The following is a 26,775-nucleotide window of genomic DNA, read 5'->3' as shown; positions in this document are numbered from 1 at the left end:
ACAGTCCCGCCAGGCACACGATCCTCCATTTCTGCCACCCGTCCATCGTGTATCCGGCAGGGAAGGTCCCTCCAGGGCACTCGGGCTCTCCCTAGCCCAGACTTCTCGTTGAGAAAAGGGTGTCAATAGCATTCAGAGACCAGTTGATCAAATCCATAGTTCTCTTTCGGTTTTAGACACAGGCTGTGAGAGAGTGTTCCAGGGAGGTGAGAAAGAAAAACAAAAGACACGAGACAAGACAAGGACATAAGCAGCTAAGCAGGGAAGATAGGGGAAAGGAGGAGAGGAGAAAAGTGCGACCGCCTTCGCTGAGAGCCAAACGAGAAGTGACCAGTTAAATCCAGAATTGAATTCAAAATCCTGCTCATCACATACAAGGTCTTAGATAATCAGGCCCCATCTTATCTTAATGACCTTGTAGTACCATATCACCCTATTAGAGCACTTCGCTCTCACACTGCAGGCCTACTTGTTGTTCCTAGAGTATTTAAAAGTAGAATGGGAGGGAGAGCCTTTAGTTTTCAGGCCCCTCTTCTGTGGAACCAGCTTCCAGTTTGGATTCGGGAGACAGACACTATCTCTACTTTCAAGATTAGGTTTCAAACTTTCCTTTTTGCTAAAGCATATAGTTAGGGCTGGACCAGGTGACCCTGAATCCTCCCTTAGTTATGCTGCAATAGACGTAGGCTATGGTTCTGCCGGAGGTTTCTTCCTGTTAAAAGGGAGTTTTTTCCTTCCCACTGTCGCCAAAGTGCTTGCTCATAGGGGGTCATATGATTGTTGGGTTTTTCTCTGTACCTATGAAGCGCCTTGAGGCGACTTTTGTTGTGATTTGGCACTATATAAATAAAATTCAATTGAATTGAATTGATCTGGACTCCTCAAGCTGGGCCATGTTGTGTGTCTCAAACCTGGTGTAGAAAGCGCTGAGGTCATCTGGGAGCGAGGAGGGGTTGCTGCCCTCCACCTGGATGGTTCTGGGGGTGGTGACCACAGTATTCACAGAGGCCACGGTTTTGAGGCCCTGCCAGGCTGAGCGGAGGTCCCCTGTGGTGATTTTTTTTTCAACTGTGTTTTTATACTCCAGTTTATCAGTTTTTATGGCCCTGTGGACATCCTTGTTGGCGTCCTTTTTATCAAGGGCAGAGCCAGTAAAGAAAATCCTCTTTTTGTTATTAAGGATTTCCTTGAGTTCCTTGGTGATCCAGGGTTTGTTGTTGGGGTAGATGCAGACTGTCTTTGAGGGGATAATGTTGTCAACACAGAAGGAGATGTATGATGTCACCGTGTTGACTTGTTTCTCGATGTCATCAGAGGGAGAAAGAAGGCTGTCCCAGTCAGTGGCTTCGAAACATTGTAGGGTGAGGATACTTTCCTCTGTCCACTGCTTGATGTTTTTGGTGACCTTTTTAGTCCTCTTGATGACTGGGGTGTAAGCAGGGGCCAGCAGGATGGTGTGGTGGTCTGCTGAGCCTAGAGGGGGGGGAGGGGTAGGGCTTTAAATGCATCTGGTACAGAGCCATAGCATTTATCCAGAGTCTTCCCCTGACGTGTGCTGCATGTAACATACTGTTGGTATCTTTAAGCGACTTGTCATGGGAACAGTGGTTGAAATCACACAGGATGAACTTGGGAGAGTCCGGTGCTAATTGTCCCAGTTTGTACAGAGTGTTGGTGAAGTACTCTGTGGCTTTAGCTGCATCAGCTCTGGGGTGGATGTAAACCAAGATGATGAAAAGCTGTGGGAATTCTCTGGGGAGGTAGTAGGGGCGCAGGGAAACAGCCAGACGCTCAATGTCTGTAGTGCACAGCTTCTTCCTCACAGTGACTATAGAGCACCATCTGTTGTTTACATACAGACACACACCGCCGCCATGTTGCTTCTTGGTGTGTTCACGGTGTCTGTCCAGACGAAGAGGTGGTGAAAAACCATCAATGCGCAGCGCGCTGTCGTCGTCACTGTTGTTTGACCACGATTCCATGAATGCCAGAACAGAGGCAGTTCTGATGCAGGCTTGCAGCTCATCCGGTTTGTAGCGGAGAGACCGCACGTTAGCAAGGATAATGGACGGGAGTGCTCATTGTTTGTGTGTCTCCTTCTTTAGTCTGGCTCTCACCCCGCTCTTCTTCAATCCCCTCCTGGATACCTTGTTATTGTGAGTTTTTCGATTTCCGTGTCCACTGAGTATTTCCTCGGGAGAGTAGTCCGTGGAAGCTGAGCAGAAAAGCTGGAGGCTAGGCTGCAGCTGCAGCCGCAGCTGTACGAGCGATTCCCTGGTGTGGGTGGGCCTTTGGGGTTATGTCGAAGTGTGGGAAACAAGTCCGGAAAAATGACAAAAATTAAGAAAAGGAAAAGAATATAAATATACCGAGTAGATGGTGAAATACAACAACGAAAAGAGCATTAAAGTTAGAAAAAAATGCAAAACTGCTCAGCTGACTGGCTGGTCGACCGCACGAGCAGTGACCCAGAACCGGATTTTTAACACAGACACAGGAAATGTTTCCAGTTTTTCCTCCTCTATACCTGAGAGCGTCCAGTCTCCAGCCTGGATCCTTCAGTCCAGCCGACAGCAGCTTCATTCCTGAGTCTCCTGGATGATTGTAGCTCAGGTCCAGCTCTCTCAGATGGGCGGGGTTGGAGCTCAGAGCTGAGGCTAGAGAAGTACAGCCTTCCTCTGTGATCAGACAGCCTGACAGACTGCAGACACACAAAACAACAATCCGTTTGTCAACAATCATTTTCTCTTTGTCACATACAATAACATCTATCCATTTACATCCATTCAATGTAACTTTATTTATAAGTGACAATTCCCAACAGACAACAGCAGCCATCTCAAGCTGTTTAACAGTGTAAGGTAACAGCCTCCAATATTAGAGAGAAAGCCCCAAACATCAGACAATCCACTGTGAGCAGCACTTGGTAATGGTGGGAAGGAAGAACTCCCTTTCACACAAAGATCCTCCCAGTGAAAACAGGCTCCAGGAGGAGCATCTACCATGATTGGTTGCAGGGTGAGGGGAAAGAGAAGAGTTGAGCTCAGAGAGACAAGAAAAAAACACAAACTAAGGAGAGAGAAGACAAAAGTTAAGTACATGCAGTAGTGACATATAAAAGCATCAGGAGTGAAAAGAGGGGAGCGGAGAAGAAAGCAGAGCATCATGGGAAGTCCACCAACAGCCTGAGCCTATAGCAGCATAACTAAGGGATGGTTCAGGGTCACCTGATCCAGCTCTAACTATAAGCTTTATCAAAAGGAAAGTTTGAAGCTGATCTTCAAAGTAGAGAGGGTGTCTGTCTCCTGAACTCAAACTGGGAGCTGCTTCCACACCAAGTCCAACATAGCCAGGCTTTCTTTGTGTTACCTACTCTGACAAAACCTCAAATCCCAGTCAGAGACGATGAGCATCATCACAGTGATGATCATTTCTCTGTTAACCCAGGCTTTCTGCTTCAGGATCTGTGCACGCTCACAGAACAAGGAGACCTTTAAACATCATTTCACTAAATGGATGGACTGAGCATGGCCTACAGATGAACTGGTGCCAGAGATCATAAAGAACATCAAACAGTCAAATTCAACACTTTAGATGGAAATATGAGATTAATGCTGCAGACAATCATGAACCTGCTGAATTCATGAACATCAAGAAGGCAGCGAGTGGTAAAATAAAGATTTGAACTCAGTGTGCTCAGTGTTACTGTCTATTCCAAACATATTCCTAACATGATAAATGCACTTTACTCTAAAACTGGAACTGACACATATTTAAACACTACATGTTACTCGGTACATTCAGTTGTGACACTCGCCCACAGTTCAACAAAGGAAACATGGAGATCACATCAGTTTGTCACCAAAGTCTAATTATTGGGGCTGAGCAAGTTAACCTGTTATTATCTCATTAACTCATTAATTGATTGACACCAACAATTATTTTATCGAACATTAACACAGTTTTTAAAATCATGATTATTGTGAAAGTGCTCACTGGCTCTGACTGTAAAAGCCATGGGTCACACACAGCAAGGATGTTGATCAGTGATGGGTTGCAATGGGCGTCATTATGCATCTCAAACAATGAGAGCATTGATGGTGGGCCTAATACTACTGCAGTGCTCACATGACCCGAGACGAAAAGAGAGGGGCGGGGACAGAAACATGGAGACAGGTACAGGTCTTTGATATGGACATTTTCATTTTAAACTGTTCCAGGAGGCAGTGTTGATACAACTAAAGTTATTTGGAAGCAAAGTTGAGTTTTCTTATCATCTGAGTAAATCAAATCTGAAGTATCACTTAAATGCATTACACGCTGTTAATGGCAGCATACAAACCACCCAAACAAACAGTGGTGGGAGGCTTGGGCAGACTAAGTTGGATCAGCTTGTGGGAGGAGTCTAGATAAACCAAAGAAAGACAAGATAACAAACGCCATAGTGAAGTGGATAGCTACAAACTGCAGGCCAATTAGTGTTGTTGAAGAAGTCAGTTTGAGGAACGTTCTTAGGATCAACAAATGACAGCATGTATGAGTCTCCCTGAAGACGCACCATCACAATAATAATTACATGAGCTGTAGAAAAAGGAGAGACTTTGAAAGCTACGGTGTTACAATGTGCACCAGCTGTTGGTCTTTCTGGAGACAACTGGACGTGGCTGGGTAACCATGGTTACCTGGGTGTTACAGTACATGATATTAATGAAGAGTGGGAGCTGCGTTCCCATGCTCTGACTGTAATGAAAACAGAGACATTTGACTGAAACGTGCAGAACATTTGATTCATGGTGTACAGCAGTGGGACATTAGAAATAAAGTCGCCACATTCAGTACAGATAGTGCAAGAAAGATGATGGTTGCTGGCAGACGTCTGCCTTTGAACACACCCCTGCATATTTGTGTATATAAGTAAATGAATGCTCTACGTTCTCATTTGAATCTTTAATTCTTGTTTCTGTTGCAGGTCTGTGACTGAACGTCTGGGAGGAGAAAAGTTGGTTTCATGCTCTGTGATCCTGCCTGTGTTTTGTCATCTCTCTCGGCTGATGGAGAGCTCAGATGATGACCCCACCTACGTGGTCAAATTCAAGTCTACATCCAGAACAGAGCTGGAGACACGCAAACAAAATGCCAACATTGTATATGTGAAAACTGCTGCACTGGAGCCAGATTCAAGGAGCTCAAGTGTTTACCCAGATCTGAGAGGCTGAAGTTTGGGCCTCAGTCACCAACTTACTGAAGGAACAGAGGGTTGTTGGAGGGAAACATGTGGAAGCAACAACATCAGAGCCACCAGCTCTATTGGCTGCTTCATCAGAGTGTGATTGTGAACAGGAGGAAGACTCAGCTGAGAACAGTGTGGTGGATACAGAGCAGAGCCCACCATCAGTACAGAGGCCTGTCCATTAGAGTGCGGCTCCAAACATGCAGCACGGCCTCAACTGCACACAAGTACTTGGCCACAGCTGCAACATCTGGACCTGTGAAAGGTTGTTCTCTGTTGTTGCTCATATTATACAGAAGAAGGGAGTTTCTTTATCATCAGAAAATGTCAATGAGCTTGTGTGTCTTAGCAGCTGGCTCGGTGCAGAGGAGGAAGAAAATGTCAAGTCAAAGGAAGATAAATGCAGTTCATGTTGTCAACTCAACCTGGACGACTGAAAGTGTTTTTCTTTGTCTTGTTTCTGACTGAGATTCTCCAAAGGAAATCCAGCACAAACACACACTTCACACACTCAAAGTCCTGCACAGTAAATGAGCTGATGAGCGTTTGTGCTGCCACCTGATAACAGAACAATAGTTCTGCTGGTTCCTGTTCTGAAAACACACATTTATAAATGTTCACTTGCTGTTGATCAAAGGTGCCTGTTATAATGTTATGATGGTGGCTCTGGACTCTGAGGGGAACTTTGTTTGGAACAAACTAGATCAAATGTTGACGTCCTGGCAGAGGCAAAGAACTTTGATTTGATATTTGATTAGATTAGATTCATGTTTCAGCTCAGATTGACAGAAATATGCTGTATTAAAAGCCAGTAAATAAAAATGAGTTTTAAGATAATATTTAAAAAGATTGACAGTGGGAGCCTGTCTGATGTATATTATTCCACAGCTTAGGCGCTACAACTGCAAATGCTCTATCACCTCTATGAACCAGCCTCGACCTTGGTACATCTAAAATGAAAAGATCACTTGATCTAAGAGATGTAAGGGAAGTCTGCAAGAGGTCAGACAAATACCCGGGAGCCTGTCCATTCAGGGCTTTGTAAGTCAACAATAAAATTTTAAAATTAATTCTGAAGTGGACAGGGAGCCAATGAAGAGAGGCAAGCACCGGGGAAATGTGTTCACATCTTTTAGTACGTGTCAGAAGATGAGCTGCAATCCTGACTAACTGCAGCCTTATACATCATCATCCACAAAGAAAACCAGCCTGAGTGTCTAACACTCTTGTTAGAAAGACGCAGTTGCAGCTTGCCGCTGGAGTTAGCTGGTTTGTTAGTTAGCTGGTCTGCTAGTTAGCTGGGAGCTAACTCACTATAACATTTAATGCTAAACTGTCTAAACTGTGTGAGCAGCTTTCATAGCTGCTCTGTGTTACTCTCCAGCCTCTCTCTTAAACTCAGTCCTCTCAGTTTTTTCCTACTTACAAACTAGAAAACCTTTTTTTTCAGCTTCTCCACACCCGAGCTGTGGCTAAGGTGCTACCAGCATGCAGGCTCAGTGTCTCTAACTACACCAAACCTGGGACCGGGACATATTCAGTCTATTCAAATGTCCAGCATGGATATTTGAAGAATGTGACACTGCAGTGAAATTAGGGGTGGGTTTTGATTATCGATTTATCGATTAAAATCGATTCTAGCTTGGATAATGTGATATCGATTCATTAAAATCCTGAATCGATTTTTTAATATAAATTTATTTTCCCTGAAATGCCAGAATCTCAGGTTAAACCTCATAAAATTTCAACAGCCACCAAACAGCTAAAACACTAAATGAGAGCAGGTACACGGATTCTGCATAAACGCTTAAACACAAAGCATGGACCCGCCGACGGATCAGAATCAGTGAGATGTCGCTTTTCTCACCCGACGGCACGGACACGGTCGGGGCTGAAAGCCGACAGCTCGCTGATTCTGATGTATCGGTGGGTCAGCGCTTTATGTTTACCTCCTTTTTGCGCTTGATTCAGATGCTGCAGGTTTTATCTCTCTCCAAACTATTTGACTGAACATGCACCAAAAGAAGATCCAAACTACGCTTCACATAAACATCGTCATTAACTCCCTCTTACTTTCACTGTTTTGCTTCCACCACGATAAAATCACACTTCATGCACAGGTCTCTCTCTCTCTCTCTCTCTGTACTTCAAGAACAGTTTCCTGTCTAAAAAGTCAGTGCTCTCACACTGACCACCTGCTGAAGCTAACATGCTAACATGGCTAACACTCGCATCACTGCATGTAGCCCCACTCTTCTCACAGCAACATACTACTGTCATGGCTAGACTTTTCACTGATTGGCTCATGTTAGCTTGTGAAACATAAACTACCAGTAGTACTAGCTGTTTTATGTACTATTTATAATAATCTAAATGTGTTTATATGCAAATAAAGCCTGAAGCAGCTGGCACTGTTAGCATCAGCACCAAGCCCTGTTACATTTATACAGTGTTAGAACAATGGCTCTGTAAAAGCCTTCAGAATACAGGCAGGAATCAAACCGGAAGGTTTGACGACTGAAGTGCTGCTGAAATAAAGATCTTTTTTAATGAAAGAATCAGATTTGACATTTTATTTTTAAATGAAAAACAAGAAGTGAACAAAACTGACTAATAACTTTAGAAACTGATTATTTACATTAAGACATTTTTATGAAGTTGCTGTTTGTGCAGCAATATAAATCAGGTTGGATCCACTATGGAAACATTTTAAATCCTGACCTGAGAGTTTCCGTTTTACAGTGTGGACTCTTCACTCCAGCAGACAGAAACTTCACTCCTGAATCCTGCAGGTCAGAGTTACTCAGGTCCAGCTGTCTCAGATTAGAGGACTGGGAACTGAGAGCTGAGAAGAGAGCTTCATAGCCTCTCATTGAGAGCTTACAGTGACTCAGTCTGAAAAATGAAAGATAAACATTAAACAAACACTGTTGTTGAAGTGCAGTGAGGGTGCAGTAAAGAGTTATTAGGTTTAGCAATTAATCCTGTTTTTATTTTTTTTATTTCTAGAAATACATTCCTTATTACAATATAACAAATGAATGACACTGACATTTATTGCCTCAAATACACTGCTCAAAGAAACAACAACAAAAGGGCAAAATGGTGCTCGCACAACGGTTAATCAATTCTGATATTCTATTGCAAATGCCAATTACGCTCCATGTGCCGGGCAGTGAGGGCAGTGCATTAACACCAAAGTAGCTGACATTGATAAATATTGATCAGTAACTCTCTCTGCTCATTAAATTGTCATAAAAGTCTTACAGAAGTTTAAGTGACTTTATTTTTCTCCAAGTAATGGATTCTTATGGGTTAATTTTGTCAATTGATGAAAAGCACAACATAGCTTGATCTCACCTCAGAGTATTCAATTCACAGTGTGGACTTCGAAGTCCCGCAGAAAGAAACTTCACTGCTGAATCCTGCAGGTTGTTGTTACTTAAGTCCAGCTCTTTCAGACAAGAGGACTGGGAGCTGAGAACTGAGGACAGAGCTTCACAGCTTCTCTCTGACAAGTTACAGAGACTCAGTCTGGGGAACAGAAAATTTTTAAAAGTCCATGTGGTGAAGACATTAGAAATGTGGCAGATGATTATAACTTCAGAATAAAAAGATCCCTCTCTCTCATATATTTCATTAAAAAAAAACAAGAATAAAAGCTAACGTTTATTTGCTTAGAATTTGTTTGACTTCTTGTGTTAACTCATAAAGATTTTAGAATATTACTTGATCTGACCTGAGCTTTTCCAGGGTACACTGTGGACTCTCCACTGTAGCAGACAGAAGCTTCACTGCTAAATCCTGCAGGGTGTTGATACTCAGGTCCAGCTCTCTCAGAGTAGAGGACTGGGAGCTGAGAACTGAGGACAGAGCTTCACAGCCTCTGTCTGAGAGGTCAGGGACACTCAGCCTAAAAAACAAAAACAAAATAAAAACATAATTTGAAAAATTGTCATTTGATAAGAATGTTGGTGATTATTTTAAATCACGTCTTATGTTGAACCTTTACAAGAAAGACAAATGTCAGTTTGCATTACTATTTAAGGTTAACTAAAAAACGTTTTGGTTTAAAAAAATGTTCCCTGTGTAAATATAAATACCTGGAACTTACTCATTAAATGCAACACTAAACAAAAACAAGTGATGACTCCTCATTCTGTGAACATGTGATAAGCAAGTCTGTAGTCTGTAAGCATTCAGCAATGAGAGAGGGAAGGCCAGCTCAGATCCTGGTGAGTGAGGGCTAGTTACTCTAGGAAAAGGTCAAGATATGATCGAGAGATTCTGGGAGACTGTCATTTATTTATATAGCACTTTAAAAACGCACCAAGCAGACCAAAGTGCTGAACAACACAAAAACAAAGAAAAGCAAAATATAGTATAAAATAATAGGAGGCTCGAGTTAAATGCCAGGGAAGAAAAATAGGTTTTCAATCTGGACTTAAAGATCTGCACTGAAGATGCTTGTCTAATATGAAAGGGAAGGTTGTTCCAAAGCATCGGAGCCGCAATTGAGAAAGCTCGATCTCCTCTGAGTTTCAGCTGCGACTTAGGAACTGACAACAGCAATTGATCAGCTGAACTGAGCGAGCGAGTAAGAACATGAGGTTTCAACAAATCAGATAATTAAATAGGGGCCAGATCGTTGAAAGATTTAAAAACTAATAAAAGGACTTTGAAACGGATCCTAAAAACAATGAGAAACCAATGTAGTGAAACCAGAACAGGAGTGATGCAGTCAAAATGTCAGTGTCCTCTGGGTCCTCACTGATCATTGTATTCTGTCACAAATTGTCATGGTTCACAGACTGTGTACAGCCGGAAATCAAAGTGCACAACATAGGAGAGACTGAAAAAAAGCATGCAGATCTAATAACAGGAAACCAGAAGAAACACAATGCAGTGCACTGATGCAGAGCAATAAGACCAGAGGAGGAATGAGGGAGTTGATGATTATCACCTATGGCTCCATCACAGTCTTTACACTGGTTACCAGTTCATTTTAGAATTTGTTTGAATTTTTAGTCCTTACTTTTAGAGCCTGTGTGGTCAAGTCCCAGCCAATATTTCTGACCTTCTAGAACCCTACAGCTCTTCTCACAGTCCGAGATGTTCCAGTCAAAGCCTGTTACTGGTCCCACTAACTCATTTATTCAGAGTCACTTATTCAGATAACTAGTTTTCGGCTGTATGATGTCAAATGGTTGCTGTTTTATGTTGTATATCTCCTGTGTTTTTATTGCCTGTTTCTATTGTTTGTTGTTTCTATTATTAAACCACTTTGGGGTTTTTGACCTGTGAAAGCTGCTGTACAAATAAAGTTTACTTACAGGATGATTCTGGATATGACCTTGAAAAAAGCTGACACCCAGAAATGTTTAAGATACTCTGATATTTACTGCTGCTATCAAACATTAAATAAAATGAACTTTATTTAGTGCTGATGATCGTATAATTAAATATGTTTAAGATTTTAAGCGTCCATCACACATTACACTGCTTATGTTATAAATAAAAGACATATGTACTTACAGAGCTTTGTTGGAGGCTTTGACCACTGGCAGCAGCCACAGAAGAGCCTTCTCTGAAGCAGAGTATTTCTTCAGGTCAAACACATCCAGATCTTTTTCTGATGACAGTAAGATGAAGACCAGAGCTGACCACTGAGCAGGAGACAGTTTATCTGTGGAGAGACGTCCTGATCTCAGGGACTGTTGGATCTCCTCCACTAGAGAACGATCATCCAGTTCATTCAGACAGTGGAACAGATTGATGCTTTTCTCTGCAGACAGATTCTCACTGAGCTTCTCCTTAATGTACTGGACTGTTTCCTGATTGGTCTGTGAGCTACTTTCTGTCTGTGTCAGCAGGCCTCGTAGGAGAGTCTCATTGGTCTGCAGTGAAAGACCCAGGAGGAAGCGGAGGAACAAGTCCAGGTGTCCATTTGGACTCTGTAAGGCCTTGTTCACAGCACTCTGGTGGAGAGATAGTTTAAACCACCAGGAGGTTGTTTGTTGTTCTTCCAGGAGATTTTTTCCAGAGTTGATGAAGGTCAGATGGACATGAAGAGCAGCCAGAAACTCCTGAACACTCAGATGGATGAAGCAGAACACCTTGTCCTGGTACAGTCCTCTCTCCTCTTTAAAGATCTGTGTGAACACTCCTGAGTACACTGAGGCTGCTCTGATATCGATGCCACACTCTGTCAGGTCTGATTCATAGAAGATCAGGTTTCCTTTCTGCAGATGATCAAAAGCCAGTTTTCCCAAAGACTCCATCATCTTCCTGCTCTCTGGACTCCAGTGTGGATCTGTCTCAGCTCCTCCATCATACTTGACCTTCTTCACTTTGGCCTGAACCACCAGGAAGTGGATGTACATCTCAGTCAGGGTCTTGGGCAGCTGTCCTCCCTCTCTGGTTTCCAGCACATCCTCCAGAACTGTAGCAGTGATCCAGCAGAAGACTGGGATGTGGCACATTGTGTGGAGGCTTCGTGATGTCTTGATGTGGGAGATGATCCTGCTGGCCTGCTTCTTATCTCTGAATCTCTTCCTGAAGTACTCCTCCTTCTGTGGGTCAGTGAACCCTCTGACCTCTGTCACCATGCCAACATAGTCAGGAGGGATCTGATTGGCTGCTGCAGGTCGTGTGGTTATCCAGAGGTGAGCAGAGGGAAGCAGTTTCCCCCTGATGAGGTTTATCAGCAGCACATCCACTGAGGTGGACTTTCTAGGGTCAGTTAGGTTTGTAGTTTTGTGGAAGTCCAGAGGAAGTCGACACTCATCCAGACCATCAAAGATGAACACAACCTGGAAGTCTTCAAAGCTGCAGATTCCTGCTTCTTTGGTTTCAGTAAAGAAGTGATGAACAAGTTCCACCAAGCTGAACTTTTCCTCTTTCAGCACATTCAGCTCTCTGAAAGTGAATGGAAATATGAACTGGATGTCCTGGTTGGCTTTGTCTTCAGCCCAGTCCAGGCTGTATTTCTGTGTTAAGACTGTTTTCCCAATCCCAGCCACTCCCTTTGTCAGCACTGTTCTGATTGGTTCATCTCTTCCAGGTGAGGCTTTAAAGATGTCTTCTTGTCTGATGGTTGTTTCTGGTCTGTCTGGTTTCCTGGATGCTGTTTCAATCTGTCTGACCTCATGTTCATCATTGACCTCTGCAGTCCCTCCCTCTGTGATGTAGAGCTCTGTGTAGATGTGATTCAGAAGGGTTGGGTTTCCTGCTTTAGCGATGCCCTCAAACACAAACTCGAACTTCTTCTTCAGTGTGGATTTAAGGTTACGATGACAAACTGCAGCAGGAAGTTCTGAATAATAATAATAAAAATACAACTACAACAATCATATTTTACAAAATGCTGATGACAATTTCTGACCCACTGAGAAGTGACTGGACACACTGGTGTCACAAGTGTCTCATTTATCCAACAGCTTAAAACCTTAAGTAAGAAATCCTCTTACGTCTCTGCAGATGGTCAGCCAGCTCCTCCTGCTTCATTCTCCTCAGGAAGTCCACTGTGATCTTCACAAATGCCTCTCTGCTGTTTCTCCTCTGCTCATCTTCCTCCCTCTGAAACTCCAAGCACTGGGGCTTATCTGGACTCAGAGCCTTCTGGATCTTCTTCAGCTCGTTCTTCACAAAAGTGATGATGTTGTCCTCCAGCAGCTGGAACAGAATACTTTATGAATGAGCCAATCAGACTGAAATCATGGAGCCAACATCAGATCCATGTTGGACACACTGACAATCCACTGGTCTACAAAGAGCAGCATGGCAATGACTTTGAACAGAATAGATGTAAAAGTAGTTGTTGTACATTGACAAACCATAAATATGGACTCCAGGTGTGTTTGATGCTGCTGGGCAGACTGACCACCAGGAACCTCTGAGCTGTCCTGGTCCACTCTGTGGAGGAATTCAGTTCAATTTAATTAAATCCAATTTTATTTATATAGCGCCAAATCATTATTAACACTATTTAGACATGAAGAATTAGTTCAAGGACAGAACCAGTGAATTATATGTCAGCAAATGCAATGATTTAGGTGACTACCTGTAGTGGTAACTGTTTACTAGTTTAACTGATCCCAGAGAGAATTAAAATAGATTTAATATATCTGCTGCGCATCAATCCTTAGAGAACTCCAGAGCCAAATGTTTATAAATCTTTTGATTGTATGTCAGATATGATAGAAACCTTGTGCTTTGCTGATCCTTAACCTGAAGTGTTACCTCAAGCACTTGGGGTCCAATCAAGATCATTAGTAGGTGTCATAAATATTTATTTAATTAATTATTTAATGTTGTATTTAATTCATTATGTCAGTCCTTTCGTTCCATTCTAACCTAGTTATGTATGGTTATTAAAATTATGTATTTATCTATTTGTTCTTCGCTCAGCTCCGCAACCTGTGATGAAAAATTTCATTTATAATGCATTGATCACTTTAGCAAAAGTAATATCACTTTCAATTCAATTCTTTTCAATTCAATTTTATTTATATAGCAGCAAATCACAACAACAGTCACCTCAAGGTGCTTTATATTGTAAGGTAGACCCTACAACAACACATACAGAGAAAAACCCATGAATCACATGACCCTCTATGAGCAAGCACTTTGGCGACGGTGGGAAGGAAAAACTCCCTTTTAACAGGAAGAATCCTCTGGCAGAACCAGGCTCAGGTTCTGAGGCTGCCTCCCACCTAGGCTCAACGGAGCCTGTCTCGGTCAGCGGCTCATCTGTTCCCGCTCAAGAGAAGCGAACTTCACGCTGCCGTCACTCTTCCCGTTCGGAGCAGCAGTATCCGTCGGTGAGCAAGATAGACTCTTTTATTTCACCTCACCACAACATCGAGACTGTTCACCGGCCACCTAAACAACAGACTGTTTTCTGTGACCATATCCTGGACTATCCTATTAAAACTCCTCCAAAGAAACTGTTTCATCATCCCAGGCCATTATTAAAAGTATTCACGCCACTAAACCTGTCAGTATCAATCATCCAGTCATCATTTCCACCCCTATCAGTCAGCCACCACCCGTTCCTGTGCTTGCTCCCAGGGCTCTATTCATCAAGCCGGGTCTTCCAGAGTTGAGTAGTCATTTGGGTCTCTTCTCCATCTTTGCTGGCGAGGAATATGTCATCGGCAAAGAGGAGAGACCATGGATGAAGTAACTGGAGTTCGGCCGTGATGGTATATATACATAGAATGAAGAGGATGGGTGACCGAGCTGATCCTTGGTGGACCCCGACGCTAACTGGGAAGGGAGGTGATAGTCCAGCGGCGCATCGGACTCAACGGTGACATACATGTCGTAGAGAAGCTGTATTCATTTGACATACCCCTCAGGGACACCATGCGATCTTAGGGAGTGCCATATGAGGTCATGGGGTACCCTGTCGAAAGGCTTTTCAAGGTCTAGGAAGGCCATATGTAGGTTTTCCACAAAAAATGAAAGTTGCGAAAGTTATTCCGATTTATAAATCAGGTGAAAAGCATTATTTTACAAACTATAGACCAGTGTCGGTACTCTCCCAGTTTTCTAAGGTACTGGAAAAACTATTTATAGAAAGATTTGATAGCTTTGTGGATAAACATGAATTGTTGGCGAATAGCCAGTATGGGTTTAGAAATAATAGATCAACAGTTTTGACATTGATGGATTTAATGGAAGAAATAACTGAATGTATGGTTAACAAGAAGTATGCACTTGGAGTCTTTCTAGATCTAAAAGAAGCATTTGATACTGTTGACCACGAAATTTTAATAATCAAACTGGAAAAAATAAAAAAGCTATGTAATGAATTGACAGCAATACGTACAAGTAAATGAGTTTAAATCTAAATTGATGGATACTGAATGTGGAGTGCCTCAAGGATCTGTATTGGGTCCGAAAATGTTTATTATGTATATAAATGATATTTGTAAATATCGAAGATACTAAAGTTTGTAGTTTTTGCAGATGATACCAATATACTTTGTTCAGCTGTGGATTTGCAACAGGTTTTGGACGCGATCGCACAGGAGTTAAATATTTTAAAGAAGTGGTTTGACAGAAACAAATTGTCATTAACTTTAAATAAAACAAAATGTATGTTATTTGAAAATTATAAGAAAAACATTAACATTGAAATTCGTATTGATAATGTATATCTAGAAAGGGTTAATACCACAGAATTTCTTGGTGTGATCATTGATTATAAGGCCTGTTGGAAATCACACATCACTTATGTGAGGGGAAAGTTAGCACGGGGCATTGCTGTCTTCGGGAAAGCAAAACAATTTCTGGATAGGAAAACATTGTATATGTTATATTGTGCTTTACTATTACCATACATGAGTTATTGTGTAGAGGTTTGGGGAAATACAAATAAAAGTAATATTCAGACTATAATCATAATGCAGAAAAGGGCTATTAGATTAATAAATCAGGAGGGGTATAGGGCTCACACAAATGCACTCTTTATTAAGACGCAAGGTATAAAATTCCAGGATCTGGTGAATTTTAAAACAATGCAAATAATATATAAGGCAAGGAAAGGTGCCAATCGAAATAAGTAAAAAGGTTCTTGGAGAGAGAAGGGAGGTTTAGAGGGAAGTGGAATTTAAAAAATACAAAGAGTAAGAAGAACGTGGAAAAGGATGTTTATTTCAATAGCGGGGAATAGTGGATTCATGAGCGAGGTCAAGAGTTCAGAAGACCCTGTGGCCTGACAGAAGTGGACTGAAACTGACTTTACTCCTACACAGCACCCCCTTGCTATCTTGCATAGATAGAGCGCTTTAGGTTGAAGTTGTAAAATGTTGCTTTTTTGTTTATTTCTTTGGGTTTTGTTTTTAACAATTAATTTGTTTTTAAAGTTGGCGTTTCGGGTAAGAAAACAACTAGCCGAGAAATGTGTGTATCCATGAGCACTCAGCAAATCGCCATCTTTGGTGACAAGTTGGTGGTGCGGCGAGGAAAGCTCCGCTAGAGGGTACGAGATCTCGCGTTCACGTGCTCTTTAATTCACGTGCTCTCTTTGTATTTTAATTTAAAAATACAAAGAGTAAGAAGAACGTGGAAAAGGATGTTTATTTCAATAGCGGGAGTTAAATCCTGGAATGAGTTAAAAGAAGAAACAAACGTCAGTAGTGATATAAACCAGTTTAAAATAAAACTCAAAAAAGAAATTTTATAAGTATAAGTATATAAAGTATAAGAATGAAGAAAATGCCATTAACACAAGACAGCAGTCAAAGTGATGTTTATTTTCTTTAGCAAATCAGTAAATTTAAACATACTTTCAGTTGAATATGAGAAAATATTTTTTGTGACGTTATGTTCTAAGTTGAAACCGTTGTATAAGATTTTGTTGTTCAAATTTAGATGATGAGGAAATGGTTAAGATGTAAACATAAGGGGGTAGGGCTAAATAAGTATATACTTCTGCCTACTCTTTTTCAAACAACTGCATGGAATGATATTATGAAATGTTGGTGAATGTATACGTTTGAAATAAAAATGAACTGAACTGAACTTAACTGAACCTCTGTTGGCGTAGTGTTCAGGTAGCTGCTTTGCTCTGCGTTGGTACAGGGCATTGAAGATGATAACAGTGGATTGATTATACAGGGTGGGCCATTTATATGGATACACCGTAATAAAATGGGAATGGTTGGTGATATTTAAGTCCTGTTTGTGGCACATTAGTATATGTGAGGGGGCAAACTCCTCAAGGTGGGTGGTGACCATGGTGGCCATTTAGAAGTCGGCCATCTTGGATACAACATTTGTTTTTTCAATCGGAAGAGGGCCATGTGACGCATCAAACTTATTGGTAATGTGAAAAGAAAAACAATTAGTTTAATTAATTAGTTTATATATATATATATATATATATATATATATATATATATATGTGTGTGTGTGTGTATATAGAGAACAAGATCCGGGCCATCAACACCTACGCCCTGCCCGTGATCAGGTACCCTGCTGGGGTAATAGGCTGGCCAAAGGAGGAGATAGAAGCCACTGACATAAAGACAAGAAAGCTCCTGACCATGCATGGAGGGTTTCACCCCAAGTCCAGCACCCTGAGGCTGTACGCTAAGCGGAAGGAAGGGGGGCCGGGACTGGTGAGTGTCAGCACCACAGTCCAGGATGAGACAAGAAACATCCACGAATACATCACAAAGATGGCCCCAACTGACCGAGTGCTCAGTGAATACCTCAGGCAGCAGAAACCCAAGAAAGAGGAGGAAGGCGAGGAACCATCATGGAAGGACAGGCCCCTGCACGGTATGTACCACCGGCAGATAGAGGAGGTGGCTGATATCCAGAAATCCTACCAGTGGCTGGACAAAGCTGGACTGAAAGACAGCACAGAGGCACTAATCATGGCAGCACAAGAACAAGCTCTGAGTACAAGATCCATAGAGGCTGGGGTCTATCACAGCAGGCAAGACCCCAGGTGCAGGCTGTGTAAAGATGCCCCAGAGACAATCCAGCACATAACAGCAGGGTGCAAGATGCTAGCAGGCAAGGCATACATGGAACGCCATAACCAAGTGGCAGGCATAATGTACAGGAACATCTGTGCCGAGTATAACCTGGAAGTCCCGAGGTCAAAATGGGAGCTGCCCCCAAGGGTGATGGAGAATGACCGAGCTAAGATCCTGTGGGACTTCCAGATGCAGACGGACAAAATGGTGGTGGCTAACCAACCGGACATAGTGGTGGTAGACAAACAGAAGAAGACGGCTGTAGTGATCGATGTAGCGGTTCCGAATGACAGCAACATCAGGAAGAAGGAACACGAGAAGCTGGAGAAATACCAAGGGCTCAGAGAAGAGCACGAGAGGATGTGGAGGGTGAAGGTAACGGTGGTCCCCGTGGTAATCGGAGCACTAGGTGCGGTGACTCCCAAGCTAGGCGAGTGGCTCCAGCAGATCCCGGGAACAACATCGGAGATCTCTGTCCAGAAGAGCGCAGTCCTGGGAACAGCTAAGATACTGCGCAGGACCCTCAAGCTCCCAGGCCTCTGGTAGAGGACCCGAGCTTGAAGGATAAAACCGCCCGCAGGGGCGTGCTGGGTGTTTTATGGGTTTTTTTTTTTATATATATGTATATGTATATATGTATGTAATATATCAAAAAATTATAATATTATAAATCTAACTTAAGTGGTATTACATAAACTAAATGAGCATGAAGTGAATTATATTCATATTTGTTTGGATGTGAATCTAAACTCCTTAGGTTAAGAATAACAAAGAAAATGTAAAGAAATGATTATAAGGTTTAAAAGTTTAAATTTTGTGTTAAATCATGTAAGTCAGATAGATATAGACGGCAAGAAAAGATATATTAATCATCCATGGGATCAGTATGTTGTGCTAAAGAAATTGCACACACACAAAATTATAAAAAAAAAACATTAAAAGTCATTCCACCACCTCCACCAACAGATAAAATGCTGGTGGAGATCATATGCTTATTGCTCAACAACTTGATCCATCCATCCATCCATCCATCCATCCATGCTATTTTGCTTATCTGTGTCAGGGTTGTGCGCGGGGGGGGCGGTGGATTCAATCCCAACTACCAAAGGTTAGGGTACACCCTGGACAGTTGGCCAGTCTATAGCAGGGCTAACACAGAGAGACGGACAACCATTCACACTCGAATTAAAAACAACTTGATTGGATGGTAAAAATGTGAAGATGTGATGTCCATTAGGAGACAAGGGAGAAGGGTGCACAGGTATAAAACGTGTGTAAAAGAGGTTCAGGTTTCTTCCCTTATGCTTAAATTTGATTAGATATAAAATGTTCACAATTAAAAATTCCAGAAGAATTTTCTTTTCATCTACTCATTTTTGTCGTGTTAGATGGTTAATTTGGAAGGATTTTTATTTAGATCACACTTCCACTGGATGCCTAGCTCCTGTCGGGTAATTATCATTAACACAGAACATGGGATTAGTGCATCTTTAGGCCCGGTTGTCCTCATCTTCCCTCCGTCCACTCCTCACCAAAGATAAGATCAAACTCAACATCAGTTCAGAGTAGGTTAGCTGGATGAGTTTAGTATAAGAGATTTGATTATTGTTTTTTGATTTTTAGCATTTGATTCTCAATAAAATTTTCTGGAGATAAAGTTTACACTGTGGACATTCAATTTTGTGAAACAGTAAAGGCAGAAGTCTATGTATTATTGCAACAATCTCTGAAAGGTTGTTCTAGCCCATTAAAATAACAGACCTTGAGGCCTGTTTTAGAATGCCTGTAAAAAAAAGCCAGATTTACAAGTTCTATGATCAACAGGGGAACTGCCATAACAGGTCTGACTGATAAGATATGACCTGCCAGGCTACTCAGGTTTTTTGTATCAGGGCAAGCAGGGAAGGCTAATACCAAAGCAGTCACGTTGGGCAAGCCCCCTCACCCATCGCCTCAAGCTGACCTCAGCACTGCCTACTGGGGGAGACTCATAAGGATAAGAAATTGAAACTTTTTTTTTATCTGAGAGCCCAAATAGACTTCCTGTATAGGGGTTGTGCTTCGCAGAATGACAAAGCCATCTGAGGCAATCAGAAAATGTTTTGTCAACAGACTGCATGACACCGACTGCATGGCTAGTCAGTGGAGTCACTTGATGTGTCACGGTTCTGGGTCCGTTGGACCCAGTATTTTGAGTTGTTATGTTTTGGTTTTGAATGATGGATTTTTCCCTGTAATACTGGTGGTGGTGGTGATAATTATGATGATGATGATTATGATGTTTATTATTAGAGTTTCATGTTTCTGTTTATTTGTGTTTAAGGATTTGTTCTCGGTTGTATCTCACGTTTAGTTTAGTTCTGGTTCCATGTGTCATTCTGTCTGTCTCTCAGTGTCAGGTCTGCGTCTTGATGTAGTGTTCTCGTTTCCTGTTTTATTGTGAAGGTCTGCGTCTCATGTGAGTGTGTTCAGTTTTACCTCCCTGTCTCGTCTCGTTAATTACGCCCAGCTGTGTCAACCACCTGTGTGTAATCTCCTTGTGTTTCTGTGTGTATTTAAGTCGTGTCTTCTGTCATTGTAGTTGCTGGTCCGTCTGTGTATCGACCCTGCTCCTTCTGTGTGTTATCCCTGCTGTCTACCGTCATCCACCTCTGCTCGCCGTCTTTCAAGTTCGTGTTCTGGTTCCTCCTCCGTAGTTTAGTTGTCTCCAGTATAGTTTAGTTTGTCTCCGTTTGCCCTGTTTTCCCCGTGCCGTGTATTTCAATAAACCACCTTCTCACCTTTACAAAGTGCCTGCATTTGGATCCTACTTCATTATCTCCACATGGCTCATCTCACTCGCCGTGACATGATGAGTCATGGAAGTGTCTCCTTTACAAATATCAAAACTTCAATTTTTTATTTTTGTAAAAAAGAAACCCACTATGGTGCCCAAATCAGACAGAGAGTCATATACCAAATAGCGTTATAGCGTTATTTCGCACAGAATTCTCACAGGCTGTCGGATACATTGCTATAACAACTCCATACACAATAGATGGTCATCAATTGTAATAGAAAACTATCAAAACCGAGTCAAGTTAAGGTTAGTAGGCAGGTACTTGTGCAAAAAGGGCTTTAACTTGCCTTAACCCCTAAAACAGTTTTTCCCCCCTCTTTGACACTCAGGGAGGAGGGGAGGTTCCTCCATTCTGCCACCCACTCACTGAAGGGTACACAGTGATCCTGCAGTAAAACCATGTGAGGACTACACTGAATAAGTTGAATGCAGACACAACACAAGAGCCTCTCAACCTAATGGAAAAGCCTCCAAATCATGGTGAATCATGCTGAGTGAATCAAAGTAGGTGCTAATGGAAAAAGGGGCTACAATTGTGAAGTCCTTTGAAAAACTGTCCCATATTAAACCAATTTTACCACCTGAAGTGGACTAACACTAGTTTGCTTATCAGGAAAATTACTCCAGAGAGATAGTGGTACAGAAGCTGCACAGCCTGTAGTTCGGTTGGATCTCTCACAGCTAGAGGATGTGCAGAACAACCATCTGAGGTTTTTCTTCAGAGCTGTGGACTCCATCACCTCTCACTGAACCTTGCATGAACTATAATAACTGTTTTCTTTTTTTCTAATAGGAAAAACATCCAAATTTAGTTGTACTGGTAAAACAACAATAAATCTGTTCTACAGCCTCAATACCAGAAAGGTTGGGGTGTCATTAAATTTGAACAAAAATGAAAACAAAATGGCATTCAAATCATATGAGCTAAACTTTCTTTTCTACATTTTAACAGATTAGATGTTGATTTTTATTTGATGGATTTTGAGAAAATTAGAGAAAAGTGCAGAGAGACTTTAGTTTGTAGAAGTTAAAAATAATAACCAGTGTTTGAGTCATTTTTGATGCTCTGAGTTTTATGAGTAAAAGTGAAATCTGTGCAGCAAAGTTCTCTAACTTCCTACAACATACAGCACAACATAACTGATGGAAGACAGCATGAGCCCGGGCATCACTTCCTGTTGCTGAAGTGGATATACTGTTGTTTAGAAACCAAAGGCTTGTTTTTAAGAGACACTTTTAAATGGGACCAGTTTATATTGACAACATCAAGCAGATAAATCACCTTTCAAAGAGTTCATGTTACTAACAGCTCACCTGCCTGCAGCAGATGCCAGCTGGACATTAAATTTAATAGCTTCATTTTTAGATGCGTCACTCTTTAAGGAAACACAGTTGGGTCCAGGTTCAGGTTCAGCAGGTCCACCAAAGATCCTGTTAATAAAGAATTTTTTTATTTTTATTTGCAGCCACAGAAGCAGATGAATACTTTCATCATCCCAAAGAGAAACTGGTTTGCTGCTGAACTTGAGCAGAAGGAATCTCCAAAGAAGTGCTGGCAGTGTAAGAACAGAGCATAATAATATAACAGATTATAATAGTATAATAATAATAATATCAGGAACAGCTGTGAGTATGAGTCTTGCTAATGACCTACTAATTGTATTCAGGTGTGTTGCAAAAGGGACACATGGAAAGGTTTCAGGACAGCGACCCTCGAAGAGTTTGAGACTCCTATTTTATTAGTTTGGTATAAAGTGTCTGAGTGGCCATAAAAGAGCTTTAATATAGTTTCATACTGAGGTTGGAGTTTGCAATGAGCTGACATCATCAATAGAACTTGACTGCATGCTGAGGTGGCAATTCAGCCATATGATTCATGTTATAGCAGCTCATGTTTTTTGAACATCGTGCAAGAAAAGTACTTTTATAAGTACATTTTTCTAAACACTTACATTTACTTAAATTTACTTGAGGAAGGTTAGGGGTTGCCACATCAGCATGCAGTCAAGTTCTATAAGCTTGCTAGTGGCCTAGTAATTTTATTCAGGTGTGTTGCAACCAGTGTTGGTCAAGTTACTTGAAAAAACTAATTACTTACTGATTACTTCTCTAAAAAAAGTAATCGCATTACTTTACTGATTACTTATTTTCAAAAGTAATTAGTTACTTAGTTACTTTTCAAAAACATGATACATCACGTGAATACATAATAAAGCAACAGACTTTTCGGCCCAATTCCATTTTTACTGCATAATCCATCATATAAAAGTAAATCAAATGGAAAAGTCTCTTTTAAAAATTGTTTTATTACTTTTAATCTTAACTTTATAAACATTGCATCATACAAAAATTAAATTAAATTCAACAGTCTTTGACTTTAATACATTTATTTAACATTTAAACATATTTCTCTACATTACACCATATTTTAAGAAAATAAAGCAAGTCTTAACCTATATTTCTGCATATTCCAGTATATAACATAAAATTGTTTTTGTGTATACGCATACTCGTTCATATAAATACAGCAATAAATAAATAAAACCAAATATTCTCCCTATTAGCAGTTGGTAAAGTGCAGAGAGCAGTAATAATGAGATTACCAAAACAGAAAATGCTATTGCATGCTACATTTAGGCTTTTAATCCAATCTCATTTTGTGGCAACCCTGAAAACAACCTGTTTTAATGTTTTCTTTTGGATTGAAACAGTGGTCATATCACATCAGCAGAAGCTTCTCAAACCTTCGATCAGATAGTCTTTTCCTTTTTGGGGAAGGCACCAATCCACCTAAACAGAGCAGCAGTTCCACCGGTGCACTGGATGGAGTTGGACTGTTGTATTTCATGAACACCTTTTTGAGATTTGGTAACTGATTAAGAATCTCAAGCTCATAGCCTGACCTTAAATTTTTTTTTCTGCTGAGAATCTTTCTGTGGGCTGGTTCTCAAATTCAAAAAAGTCAATTTCGGCCAGGCTGGCTGGCAGTTGGGACATATTAGCATTGTCAGTTGCAGGAGCAGCTTTACGACACTCTGTTGTCAGAAGCTCCTTCACATGCTCTCTCCTACGCTCATCTCTCAGCCAACGAAGTTTAAACTTATGACAAGTGGCCGCTGCGAGAAGTCCTTCTTGGCTGCCCAGAACAGCATCAAAATGAGTCTTGATAGTCTGTAACATACAATATGATGCAACTAAGAATACAATTATTTTACTATATAATTACGATACACAAAATTCACGGTTTGGTTCGATACTTTGGTGTCACGGTTCGATATTTTTTCAATACAAAAAACTGTTCATGCCTTTTTAATTTGTCATTTATTAAAATTATAAATATATATTTTAACTCAAAAGTACAGTTTTTAAATTTAATGTTGCTGAAACAAGAAAATAATAAAAAAAATAAAATAAATCTATCTGATCGAGAAATCACTCATCTTTGGAAAAGAGAGTTTATTACAGAGAAATGTCTCTTTCCAAAATAAAAGCTATACTATACGCTTCTTCTGGGGTATATTCTCAGCAGCATATTAAACATATCAGGTCCCCATGAGGAGAATCATGTGCTAACGGCTGTCTAAATGACTCTGGTAAAGTCTGTAGCATGCGTGCTGGTTGTTTTTGCCTGCTTCCACTTGTCTTTGCACTAGGATAATGTCGGAGTAAATGTGCAGTAATATTTGTTGTGTTCCCACTAGTGCTGTCAGCGTTAATCGCGTTAAAATGACATTAACGCCATAACGCCGCAAATCTCCGTTAACGAGTTACCACGTATCGCACCGTGCGTGGGGCTGGATGGCGTCAATACGTGAACAAGCTAACTGCGCTAACGCACTAGGTCCCACCAATTGAGCATTGCGTGGCACATCCGACATACTGTTTTGCTTTTGTCCATGACGCACTTACCATCAGGGTCATGCTTCACATGAAACGCCACATCTGAATAAGGGTGGGGGAGGTTCAATTTCGGGTAGCTTTGAGGCAGTTGCTATGTTGCAATGAGCTTAGCTTCTGTCTTGCTAGCTTGCAAGACAGCAGGAGTTTAAATGTACATGTTGGACATGTTTTATAGAATAAAAGAATTCCTTGCGCAGTGACTTCCTTTGCGATGCAGTTTAGAGACCAGGAAAAAACATCACACAGTTCATTTAAATCAGACACTAAACTGACATCAAAGACTTCATGTTTCTAACAGCTCACCTCTCTGCAGCAGACAGACGCTGGACTTTAAATTTAATGGCTTCATCTTTAGATGCGTCACTCTTTAAGGACACACAGCTGGGTTCAGGTTCATGTTTGCGTTTAGTTCCTCGTTGGTTCCTGTGAATAATGATGGAGCAGTGATGTGAGTGCTGAGCTGTGACATGGAGAAGAGTCATGGACAGTTAGAGATGGTCATCTCACCTCTGAGCTTTGGTCTGGCTCTCATGTTCCCCACACAGAGTGCTTTTAGAGGAGGACTCTCCTCCTCTGTCCTCACACTGATCCATGCTGCTCAATTCACATCAGCTCACACACACTTTCTACCTTCACCTGCAGAGGAAACACAAATCATTCATGTGCACATCAACTGAAATCCTCCTTTCCATCATGTGTGCTGTCCAAATATCAGTTGCTTCTTTCCTGCTTCATCTCAGTGTCAGCTGAATGCAGTCAGACAGCAGTGTGAGGCAGAGGAAGCTGCCATCAGCTGCTCTACTATCAGTCCACTAGATGGAGCCATGAAGCACACACGATGCATTCACTGACACACACTGATTCACTGTGACTGGAAGCTTCAGTTCATTAATATTCAGTCAGTTCAACACGTGTGAACAACATTTTAAACATTTCAGCTGATCCATGATTCAAAGAGGATCAGCAGAGTTAAAGCTTCACACTAATTCTTCCTGCTGAGTTTGCAGAGAACTGCACACACACTGATTTACTGCTAATGAGAAGCTTCTTCCATCCAGTAATTCATCATCCATCAACTCTGCTGCTGCTCTCAGTCCTGGATTCTGATCACACACGAAAAGCAACTTTTTAACTCGTGTCTTTAAGAGCCCTTAGCTTACCTTAGTGTTAGAGCTCTGCAGGTGTCTCCTGTGTAAATATTAATCACAGTGACAGTAAAGGAGGTAAAGGGCTGTGACATCATCACGTACGCTGCATCCTTTGTGGACTCTGAGTGAACTCACAAGCTATGGGGGTGTCCAAATTCATGGGCTGCATCTTCCTGAGGCCGCATTTGTAGGTCGATTACTTCACAGCAACGCGATGAAGGCTGTCCAAATTCATAGACTCCTCTAAATGCAGCCGACAAATGCGTCCTCCTTTTTCCCGAATTTGAAGGATGGGTCGGGTGTGTCCTTCGTGGCCCACCATATCCCAGAATTCATAGCGCGGCCCAGCCAATTCCAGTTTTCAACAATGGCGGCCGCTACGAAGTTTTTAATATTACTGTTATTACTGTTTCTGGGTCACAAAATAAACTTTAACATATTTTCAGGCACGAATGTACCTGTGTAAACAAGGTTTATCAAGATATCACATATTTGCAAAAGTGCTCCGACTTTTTCTGAGACGTCTGTTACCCACCAGCTCGATAGCTAGCTGGGAGCTCGAGGGTCACTAGAGCCGCAGAGGACAGCAAACTCCCTACCCATAATCTTCAGATCACCGCGGTCTTTCACGCTTTAAGGCTCTACACCCCGGGGTTGCTTCACTTTTTCGTTTGCTTGCTTTCTATGTGTTATTTCTGCTTTTAAATGTACTGTTCTGCTGTTCATATAAAACTGTTTAATAAACTCTGTTCTAAGAATTCTACTCTTTTCCAGAGAATCATTATGAGTGATTTGGCAGAGTCCGCTAACAAGATGCAAACTAGTCAGAAAAAAGAAGAACATGAATTATTATTGTTATTCAAATAGGATCCATATTTCTCATAATGAGTCAGGTGGGTAAACTAAGATATGGGCAAAGAACTGTTACTGCTGAGATAAGAACAACGTGACAGGAGTTCAGAGGAAATTTACTAAACTGCTCTTCTGATTCATTCTCTTACTTTTATTAATGATACCTGCATGTGTGAGGTGACATACAGGCAGCATCTCAGTCACAGTAAAAACTGATTCACAGAGAAAATTGTAACTTCAGATTAACGACTCTAGCTTCATGTGCTGATGTGTTAAATGTGTGTCTTTGTTACAGCTTCCTGTGCATTC

The 26,775-nt window shown here is 41.4% G+C and overlaps 1 protein-coding gene and 1 long non-coding RNA gene across 2 annotated transcripts in view; both read right to left on the bottom strand.

Annotated features, from left to right (window-relative positions):
• LOC116320226 overlaps positions 1-26,775 on the bottom strand; it is a gene marked incomplete at its 5' end in the record, with an annotated part of 145,551 nt that overhangs the window by 9,878 nt on the left and 108,898 nt on the right. The window contains 5 exons of the mRNA XM_039603845.1: positions 912-1,473; positions 1,571-1,959; positions 2,528-2,701; positions 7,952-8,125; positions 8,591-8,764. Coding sequence (XP_039459779.1) covers positions 912-1,473; positions 1,571-1,959; positions 2,528-2,701; positions 7,952-8,125; positions 8,591-8,764 — 1,473 coding nt within the window. The remainder of the gene's footprint in view (positions 1-911; positions 1,474-1,570; positions 1,960-2,527; positions 2,702-7,951; positions 8,126-8,590; positions 8,765-26,775) is intronic.
• Positions 22,862-24,992, bottom strand: LOC120437886. The gene is made up of 3 exons (XR_005611475.1): positions 24,974-24,992; positions 24,770-24,889; positions 22,862-23,737 (listed from the first exon to the last, which is right to left on the bottom strand). It is a non-coding gene; the product is annotated as an uncharacterized LOC120437886 (long non-coding RNA).

This window comes from Oreochromis aureus, linkage group 3, assembly GCF_013358895.1.
Source record: "Oreochromis aureus strain Israel breed Guangdong linkage group 3, ZZ_aureus, whole genome shotgun sequence".
NCBI classification, from domain to species: domain Eukaryota; kingdom Metazoa; phylum Chordata; class Actinopteri; order Cichliformes; family Cichlidae; genus Oreochromis; species Oreochromis aureus.
Note: the sequence above shows the minus strand (reverse complement) of the source record. Positions and strands in the feature narration are given on the sequence as shown.